The sequence below is a fragment of the Pseudorasbora parva genome, chromosome 21 (genome assembly GCF_024679245.1).
Source record: "Pseudorasbora parva isolate DD20220531a chromosome 21, ASM2467924v1, whole genome shotgun sequence".
In the NCBI taxonomy this organism is placed as follows: Eukaryota; Metazoa; Chordata; class Actinopteri; order Cypriniformes; family Gobionidae; genus Pseudorasbora; species Pseudorasbora parva.
In genome coordinates this window covers 29,890,331-29,901,260 of record NC_090192.1, presented here as the reverse complement: position 1 = coordinate 29,901,260, position 10,930 = coordinate 29,890,331, and the positions used below count along the sequence as shown (strand labels likewise).

Below are 10,930 nucleotides of genomic sequence, written 5' to 3'. Positions count from 1 at the left end.
GGTTTTCATTTCCTTTCATAACAGTGGGTTACCCAGCATAAATAGGAACAGAAACAAACAAAATCACCACAAACCACCATTGTATGGTAAACATCGCGCAACTCAAGGTATTTTTCAATGAAACACATTCTGTGGAACAAATGTCACGCACTCGTTCCCTGGAAATACATAATAGCTTTTTAATTTGAAAAGGGCTCTCGTGTTTGGTAACAGAGTCTGTAGTGATGGGATCATTTTTCATTCATCCAGTGTTTCTCAGCACTGAAACAGAATCTATTTGAAACAGATGTAATGTGAAGGGGATTATGCCACTTCATACATCAATAGTAGGAGCAAACAATTCTAAATGGGCAGTGAAATTAGCGGATACATCCATCTTTCATTGCAAGTAAACACATAAACTGAATTTTAACTGACCGTCAAATCACCTAACTCCACTCTTCACCTAAAAACACCACAATAGAGCAAAACAGCATGTTTTCAGAAGTACAAATCCCATTCATTTTCTCCACAGAGAACTTGATTGATATCATCTTTAAACTGTTTAAGACAGTCCAACCAGGAGCTTGGAGGTTGTTTAGCAATTATTAATAATAATAATTTTAAATATTTGTAACCCTGGACCTCAAAACCAGTCATAAGTCGTGCATATATTTGTTGCAATACATTGAATGGGTCAAAATGACAGATTTTTCCTTTCTGCCAAAATTCCTTAAGATGGTCTCATATACATCAGATATTTTGTAAATTTCCTATTGTAAATATATAAAACATTTATTATTAGTAGTAATATGCATTGCTAAGGACTTCCTTTGGACAACTTTAAAAACGATTTTCTCAATAGTTTTTTTGCACCCTCACATTCCAGATTTTCTAATAGTTGCATCTTGGGCCAAATATTTTCCTATCATAACAAACCATAAATAAACGGAAAGCTTATTTATTCAGCTTTTTAGATTATGTATAAATCTTTTGAAACAAGTCTCTTATGCTGCATTTACAAAATACAATTAAAACAATAATCGTGTAAAATATTATTTTAGTGTAAAATATATTTTTGCTATTTTAATATGTAATTATTCCTTAACATCATTAATCCGGTCTTTAAGTCACAGGATCCTTCAGAAATCCTTATAATATACTGATTTGCTGTTCAAGAAACATGTATTATTATCTATGTTCAAAAAAGTTAATATTTTTGTGGAAACTGCGATACTTTTTTCGGGATTCTTTAATGATTAAGCATTTAAAGAACAGCATTCATTTGAAATAAAACATCTTTTGTAAAATTATTCATATATTTACAGTCGCTTTTGATCAGTATAATGCATCCTTGCTGAATAAAAGTATTCATTTATTTAAAAAATAAAAATATATAATAATAATAATTATATATATATATATATATATATATATATATATATATATACACACACACCTTCTATATTATTATATTATATAACTAATGTGTAACTAATATATTCTTGTATTTTTTATATTCTACTAATAAAAAAGCTGTAAAATTACAAATATTTAGAGCTGATTTGTTTTGTTCATAACTCCTAATTGTTTCAGTCTAAAGACATTTTTGAAACCCCTATGGTGAAAATCAATGGGAAAATTACACTCAGAACAAAGGCTGCTGACTGCTAACTGTTGGGCTCTATTGGCTGAGGCAATTTCAAGTTCTGAGGAAAAGCAGTGCTTTGTTTCACGTTGCATTGATAATCAACATTGTAACAGTCAGAGCCATGATTTATGAGTCCCGCAGAGTTGACCAGCAACTTCATCCTCCGCAGAGAGGATGCAAGAATTGATTAGGCTAAGTGTTCACTCATTACAACTGTGAGCTGTCATAAAGTGTGCGGTCGGAGAGGAAAGGGGAGTTTTGGAGCTTTGAGGCGATCGAAGTGTCGAGAGGACCATCCGTCTACAGTACATCATCCTAAAGAGTGCTGCTGAGGACCTCCGACACTTGTTCATTAGTTAGCTCATCAGAATCCACGTCCTGAGCTTCTGCTGTAGTGCCGTATCCCGTTCCGGTCTCTCCGGTGGTCGCTCCTCTGGATCCCTTCTCCTCCTCCTCATCCCAATGTGGGCCATCTCTGCAGGGTGACGTCTTGCTGCAGGACTCCACAAAGATCCTTCGTACGTTGGGCTTGGACTCCCTGTAGGTCGCCCTGTACTCATCCAAACTGTAGGAGGTAGTGGGAGAGTGCGGCAGAGAGAGCGGCGTCTCCAGTGGCAGGTCATTATCGCTCTGTTTGGTGTAGATGCCTTCGGATAGCGAGGGAGTGTGACTCTCGCTCTGTACACGCAGCCAGCGGTGCGGCCCGCCAAAATAACTCCTCTGGGGATGGCTTTTGGACAGCAGTTTACGTTTCGTCGGCGCGTCGGCCAGGAACTTGCAGCGGGATGGCTTGTCTGTGGCTTTCACAGAGTAAGAGGACAGCGACAGGTCCTCCATGTCCTTGGTGCACGAGTCGGTCTCCAGGATGGACTTGGAGCAAGCGCTGTACTTGAGATCGTGCATCTGAAGCACATCGGGCGCGCTACCGCTGAGGACGTGCACGGCCTGATGGGAGAGGTCTTGGGCTGAGGAGTAAACTAAGTCCAGGTCACGAGGGCTCAGAGCGTCACTGGAGTCGTAGTCACTGTCTGTGGGGAGAAAGACCTCTGAGCAGCCCTCTTCATCTGAACCCGGTTGGGACTCTGCAACAAATGTGTGTTGAATGTGAGTCCTTTGGAAATAATTCCAATAATTAAGTCCAGTGAAAATACATTTTAAAAGGATAGTTCTGCTGAAAATCTGTCTAAAATATGATTGGATGAACCACTTTCAAAGCCCTTTTAACTGTTCAAAATTCTGGGGTTGGTGAGATTTTTTTAATATTTTTTGAAAGAAGTCTACCAAGGCTGCATTTATTTGATAAAAATAGTACATGTAAAGCAATATTCCAAATAAAAATACATATTTTCTATTTTAATACATAAAAAAAGAAGATTTTCTGCTCATTTGATGCTTAAGACTTTAAAAACTATCAATTCCGTTAAAAAAAACTGACCCCAAACTTGTTAAAGCTTCTATAAATGTTAGAATAGATTGTATCTATAAAGGTTAATATAGATACAATAACTGCAACATCACTCATACTTTTATATACATGTTATAACATAATATTTCTTGTTACATTAAATAAAAGTTGCTATAAAGTGATATCTATGGTTTAAAGTGAATAAATATACATAGGCTCTTTCTGAAAAAACAACAACAACAGTTTATATAATGTAGCAGGTTGTTGAGTATAAATCACATAATGCAATAATTATAAATCCTGAGAAATGTGGCACAGTAAAAATATTTAAAGTTGTCTTAATAACATCTGATTTTACTTGAACAACTTTTTTAATACATTCAAAATAAACATAAGGCATATTTTATCAGCATTGCATGGTTTTTATTTTGTCACGCACCGAGACACTGGCAAGACTGTGAATCATTAAATTATCTGTGATGACCGAGGTCTGTGAATTATCATAATTTGCCAATCTTTAGTTTGTTCTTAAACAGACTGAAATCTAAAGGACCTCACATTTTACACAATCACAGGGTGCCAGTTACTCAAGTGCCTCTGCTGAGTGCTTGTAAACTGCAATTTCCTCTATTTCTTTAAAATGGTGTCCTTTGTCAAATTTTGATGGAACAATTTTAGAAACACTTCTTCCTTTTGTGCCACCCTGCAAAGCCCTAAAAAATACATGGCATCTCAACGCTTTAATATTGAAGAGATGCATTGGAATAAACTGATTTATTTCCTAGGAAAAACTTGCTTTTGTGTTCAAAAGGCTAACAACAAATGCCACATTCTCACTACTTAAATGTGCAAAATCATTGCAAATACAATACATATAACGCATCAAGCACGACACTTATTTTTTATACCTGGATGAATGGCAGCTATTGAAAAATAGCATTTACCAATTGTGGGCTTTCGTCTCCTCATTTCGGGAGAGGGCGAGGGAGTGGGCACGTATTCTGTGTTAGAGGACATGGAGTCATTCTTCTGGACCGGAGGCTCCATACTGACATCTACAAGCCAGGTGATAGGCACCCAACCGAGAGGCTGTTTATAGCGGGCGTACTGCAGGGCATTGGTGATCCAGCGAACGTCTCGCCACATCTCGTCCAATTGCTTCAAACACACAAAGAAAAAAAAAGAAAAAAAGAGGTTGAGTGTGCTCTTATTTCATTGGCAATGCTGCAAATAAGGTTAGCCTGAAAACTAAAGGGTGCTATTTAAATGTTGATTCGATAAAAATGCAAATCGCAGCTTTCAGTGTGAGAAATGCGGTTTCCCCGCACAAACGTCGCAAGAGCTTTCCTCACAAACATCACAAAGCTTTTCAAACCATTAAAGCGCATCACACAAAAGCTTCAAAAGGAGGCCACAGAAAACTGGCTGTGAAGTCTGAAGGGGCATGACCGTGACTAATATCATAATTTATTTTGTGTCATCTGTTCACCAATCATGGCACGTCAGAGCAGAATTGTACATATTGCTCCTATTTAGTGTGCAGAAGCGAAATGAGAGGTAAAATGTGTTTTCAATCAGAGCTGTTAACCTCCATGCAGTGAATCTTCACAACTACCACTTTCATATTTTCCATCCTTGAGACGTACTATAGCAATTGTATTTACAAGGAGCTTATTTCAAATTGGAAGGAAAAAGGCTCAACAAAAATGCAGCAGGGTAGATGAAAAAAAAAAAAATGCAATCTGAGCTCTTTCTAGCAAATGCCATGAGAGATCCAGCTTATGGGAATGAGCCTTGACACCACAGGATGACTCCTTTGGAAAATATGCCGGGCTTCTAACGACAAAGAGGGGACTCCAGTATGACAAGGGCAATAATATGGGTTTTGAAATAGACTACTTTAACTAATAAATGTTTGGCTGATGCTTCTGGCTGGGAAATATTGCATCAAATTAGGGGAAAATAAGAATAAATAAGTAGTGTGGCTTATATCACACCCAGTGCTCTATTGTACCTGCTCTCAATCCAAAAATGAATCACCGGTCTGTTCTGATAGGGTCGTCTGCAGCAGGGGAAAATAATGTTGGAAATAATAAAAGGCAACTGACCATATAATCATGCATATTTAAGACAGCAAAATGAATAGGCCTGGCCATTAAAAGGAATGAGAAAATAATTCCCGTTTTTATATGCGTCAAATGCTGTGCAAATGCAACAGTATTTTAAGGTGAAATATTTGGCGAAAAATATTACAATATTAGATTATGCTACTTGATAGCCCTCCATCCTGGTATAAATTATAAACAAAACAGCACAGTAGAAGAAAACACGACTCAGGTTTAGTTTCAATGAGAAATAATATTATTTGTTTTGTGTAGTGAATTACTGGATGTGAAGAGCATGAAAACGTTCAAATTCAATAGATATTTTGAAACTAACAGGCAATTTTCCATGTTAACAATTTTGTATTCACTTGATAAACAACTTTAATACACTGTTGGTTCAACAGTTAGGCCTGGTTTCACAGACAGGGTTTAAATTATGGCAGGTTCACACCAAGAACGATAACTATAAAAGATAGCGACAAAGATATCATTCTAAAAAAATTCTCAGTATCAAAGAATAGCAAAGTTCACACTACAGCTATAACGATAACGGCACGGAGAAGCAATATTGTTGGAATCGCTTTTAAACCAGCTGATGAACGATAAAAACACTGACAGCCAATCAGAATCCACACTAATTGTGGACACTAATTGTGGACACTAATTTAATTATCTTTATAGTTATCCTTCTTGGTGTGAATGTGTCTATAGAGCTTAGTTTAATTAGGATGTTTAAAGCATTCGTTCACTTCAAAAGGAAGTTTCCTGATAATTTAATCACCCCCCATCTCATCCAAGATGGTTATGTCTTTCTTCAGTTGAAAATATTTTTTTTTTAGGAAAACATTCCAGGATTTTATTCCATTTAATGTATTTCAATGGCAACCAACGGGTTAAAGGTCCAAATCAATGCAGTTTCAAAGGGCTTCGAAGGCTTCAGAGGGTTCTGCACGATCCCAGCTGAAGAATAGGGTCTTATCTAGTGAAACGATTGGTCATTTAAAAAAAAAACAACAACTAACATTTATTTATTTTTTAACTTCAAATGTGAGACTTCTGTGTTGTTCTTCTTCACTGCATATGACGTGATCACGTCGGAAAGGTCAAGGCCATGATGTGTGTGGAAGTACCGACACAGTGCTGAAAAACACCATCTCACGTTCACCTCCAACTTTAAAATTGTCCGACATCGTTGATGTACCTTTATATTTGTAAAAGACGTCTGATGTTGTCTTTGCACGTTCGTTTTAACACTGATGTGACCGGCATAAGCAGCGAAGAAGACCAACATAGAAGTTACACATTTGAGGTTAAAAAGTATTTTTAAAAAATTTTTTTATTTTTTTTTCAATGACCAATGGTTTCTACTTCACGGATGGGATCGTGCAGAGCCCTTTGAAACTACGTTGGTGTGGACCTTCAACCTGTGGTTGAAATTGAAAACCTTTATGTAAAGAAAATTTTTAAAACTGATTTTATTTGACTGAAGAAAGAAATACATGAACATCTTGGATGGCATGAAGGTGAGTAAATTATCAGTCCATTTTCATTTTGAAGTGAACTAATCCTTTAAGTAGCTTTTATAAATATGCCTTAGTGTGCGCATCTTGAGACAAAACAATGGCACTGACATATTTTAAGATATGCCAGTGCAAATTGCTTTCAGTTAAAACAGCTCAAACATGCATTTTAGCCTGGGACTAGGCTTAAACATTGTCTGTGAAACCGTGTGTGAATGTCCACAGCAAAATCTGAACTAAAACCAGAACTTCTACAGCCAAAAAGGTGCATCGCACAAAAAAAGTATTATCAGATTAATTTAAACTTATTTTACTCGGATCAAACTTGTAAATCTGCCGACTTAAAGGCAAAAACTTGAGACTACTCAGTAAATTTGAGCGTCATGCAAGCTCCATCTCGATGACACATCTCGCCACATGCATCTGAAACGCGTGTTTCGCGGTCTGTCCGTTAGCTTTTTGACAGGACCTCACAGCGATATAAACCTGCCCTCTCGCACGAAAGCGAAGCGCAAAGCACTTTCCAGAGCCATGGCACTTTGACAGACGTGGCCCTTTCTCGTTTGCCGCCTTCTGGAACATTAAGGTTTTCACGCTAATTGATGCCACATTGCTCAGCCGCACTCACAGTCATGCAGTCACACTCATTGATCGGTATTATTTTTTCCCCTCGTCGCTCTTAGGCGCTGTGTAATCTGTGGTCAGTGCGCCGCTTTTTTCCAGCGCCTCTTGGACCTGACATCACACAAACACTTGTGGTTTTGTGGTCAATCTCAATTAATAGTCCAGACCGGGGTGGCGGAGAGGGATTATTTCAGACCGGCACACTTAACACACGCCTTCCTTTCAAGTCGAATTGTGAGAGAGTCTGCTGAGCTGTTATTGAAATTTCGACACAAGAAAAACAACTTGTTTTACAGTTTATACGTCTAGTAGTTATGCTTTATGACATCAATAAACTATCCTAATTGGATTATTAGTTTAAATTGTTTTTGTAGTTTGATGTTTTCAACACTCCCAAGTGGCTGGGAATAAACATGATTCTCAGGACTAAAACATGCATGACGTATTCCTAAAAGTTGTAATTGAAACAACACGAATGTGGCTAATAAAAAGGAATGAAGCAGTAAAGAATCATTTCAGGTAGCGTACAAAACTGTAAATAGCAGAAAACACCATAGGACTATCCTAAACACCTGTTTGTTGCTAAATGCTGCAAAATCGTTCTGGCCCATTAAGTCATTGCTCTGCATCCCTGAAATGATTACATACAACACCATTCAAAAGTTTGGAATCAGTAAAATCATTTAAAAAAATATTAAGCAGCACAGCTGTTTTTAACTTGATAATAATAAGAAATGTTACTTGAGCACCAAATCATCATATTAGAATGATATCTGAAGGATCATTACTCCAGACTGGAGTAATGATGCTGGAAATTCAGCTTTGATACAGGGATAAATTACATTTTAAATTATATAAAAATAATTTATTGTAATTTTTACAGTTTTTTTTACTTCTTTTTCACAATTTTACTGTTTTTACCAGTGGAGATTAACTTGCAGTATAGCTCCATGACATCAAACTAAATGCAAAATAATACAGATATTACAAAATAGCTATTTGAGATGCAGCTTATGAAAAGCTAAGTGAAGAAATTAGCAGAAAATGCTACAAGGTAGTAGCTTGAACAAGTATGCGTCAAGCAGTTGGGGCAGAGGGACCGTGAGAATGGGACGAGGCCGGTGGGGTTCATTATCATCACGCCACCGGCCTAGCTCCGCTCTCGCAGTCCCTCGGCCTCGACTACTTGCCACAAAGGATATACTTAAACATCGCCCCCCAAAAATTTTTTATATCAAAAGAATTTGCAGATGGTGACAAATATTATATTTATGAGCCCAGGCCTTTATACAGTACCAACACTTTTTATAAAAAGAAGCTTGTTTGTAAATTGTGTGGCTCAATCAATATTTAATATATTACTGAATAATTTCATGTAAAAATATATTATAATTTATAATATATAAACTCCTTTTGTACTGTGGAACAAGCAAGGACAAAATATACATGGAATATACTTATATGTCATCCAAAAAGATACTCCTATATCAAAAGAATTTTCAGATGGTGACAAATTAATTGTTATATTTTATATATAGTCTAGGACTTTTTATACTACTTTATAAGTTTTATAAAAATAAACTTTAAATAATGTGTTATTAAACACAATACTGAATAATATTGTTTAATATATATTATAAATACATTTTATAAAACAAAACGTACCAGAACAAGTATTTACTTAAATTGCAGACAAAAATATTCTGCTAAATCAAAAACATTTGCATAAGGTACTGAATGATTTGTTTCTCTCTGGTGATTCTGGTTCTCTGTCTATGCTTTTGCTGCTTGACCTTAGCTCTGCCTTTGATACCATCTCCCATCAACTACTCATTCTGCGCCTTTCGGATGTGGGAATTTCTGGTGCTGCTCTTTCTTGGTTCTCCTCCTATCTCTCTGACAGACTGTTCTACGTTTCTCTTCAGAATTTCCGCTCACCCACTGTCCCCCTGAAGCAAGGTGTCCCTCAGGGATCCGTTCTTGGGCCATTATTATTTATAATCTATATAATAACTCTTGGTGAGATCCTACGCCGTCATGGTTTTAACTATCATTTTTACGCTGATGACATTCAATTATACACTACCTGTACATCCACTTTATCATTCACAACTGACAAAATCTCTGCTTGTGTACATGAAATAAAAGATTGGCTTCATTCAAATTTTCTAAAACTCAACATGGACAAAACTGAGATTATTTTCACTGGACCTTCATCACTCACTAATAAAATTCCTACCAACTTCACCTGTGAGACTGCTGGCACTCTTATCAAACCATCTACTACTGTTAAAAATCTTGGTGTAATTTTTGATTCTTCTTTATCTTTCCACTCTCACATTAATTCCGTCACTAAATTAGCATTCTTTCATCTACGTCGCATCGCTCAGCTCTGTCGCTTTATCAGTATCTCTGATGCTGAAACACTCATCCATGCGTTTGTCACATCACGTCTTGATTACTGCAATGCACTTTTCATTGGCCTACCAGCTAGCTCCATTTCCAAATTACAATATATTCAGAACTCTGCTGCCAGACTGCTCACCCACACCAAACGTTCTGCTCATATTTCCCCAATTCTGCATGATCTTCACTGGCTTCCTGTGTCTTACCATATTAAATTCAAAATTCTTCTTCTCACTTTTAAGTCTCTGCACTGCCTTGCTCCCCCTTACCTCTGTAACTTGCTTCTCCCCTTCAGCCCTACTCGCTCTCTACGATCTGCTGATTCCAACTTTCTCGTTGTCCCTCGGCATCGCCTTGCTTCAATGGGGGGCAGATCATTCAGTGTAATAGCACCCAAATTATGGAACTCTCTACCCCGATCACTCCGTTTTGTTGCCACTATCTCTGAATTCAAATCCATGCTCAAAACACACCTCTTTTCTGAATGTTATAGGTCTTAGAATTGTTTTATTTATTTTTTTCACTCCGATTTCTCAATTATTGTACTTGCACTCTCAATTGCCAACTGTTGTTCTGTCTACTCTGTTTGTCAATTGGCTTTATTGTTGTTTGTTTATTGTAAAGTGTCCTTGAGCTCTGGAAAGGCGCTATATAAATAAAACTTATTATTATTATTATAAGGTGACCAACTATTTTTGTTTTTGTTTAATTATAATTATGCATCTAGGCCTTTAAACAGCACTTTATAATTTGTGTAAAAAAAAAGGAAAAAAAAGAAAAAAAAGAAAGGACACTTGTTTAAACTTTGTTTTGCTGCAATATTCAATATAATACTAAATTATATTATGTGAAAAATAAATTATAACTTGCAAAGATAAATCTTCATCATATACATTGGGAAGCGATTAAATAAAAAAAAAAAAAAAATCACATTATCCTTCACAGAGGGTCTTTTTAGCCCCACTGCCACATACCTGAATGTAGTCCAATATGTGCTGCTGTCTCTGTTTTGCTGTGGACACCTCTGAGTCAGTGATAGCCTCTCTAAAAGCCTGCTGGGTAATTAGAGCGTCCAGGTCCAGCACCGATGACAGCCGGCAATAAAGACTGATAAATTTCTCCTTATATGAGCAGAAGTGAACTGCACAGGGAGACAAAATAAAAATAAGAATACTATAGTTAGTAATTGACACGGTCTTATAAAGAGGCAACCGTAGTGAGATGTTATTGCATTTCTGAA

General features: G+C 36.7%; 1 protein-coding gene across 5 annotated transcripts in view; it reads right to left on the bottom strand.

Annotated features, from left to right (window-relative positions):
* Window positions 1-1,451: 1,451 nt before the first annotated feature.
* ankfn1a (ankyrin repeat and fibronectin type III domain containing 1a) overlaps window positions 1,452-10,930 on the bottom strand; it is a 97,599-nt gene continuing 88,120 nt past the window's right edge. For 4 of the 5 annotated variants that reach the window (XM_067430135.1, XM_067430134.1, XM_067430137.1 and 1 more), the window contains 3 exons: window positions 10,665-10,831; window positions 3,944-4,193; window positions 1,452-2,712 (listed from right to left, as the gene is read on the bottom strand). In XM_067430135.1, coding sequence (XP_067286236.1) covers window positions 1,946-2,712; window positions 3,944-4,193; window positions 10,665-10,831 — 1,184 coding nt within the window. In that variant the 3' untranslated portion in view covers window positions 1,452-1,945. The remainder of the gene's footprint in view (window positions 2,713-3,943; window positions 4,194-10,664; window positions 10,832-10,930) is intronic. The other variant, XM_067430136.1, reaches the window with a different exon arrangement.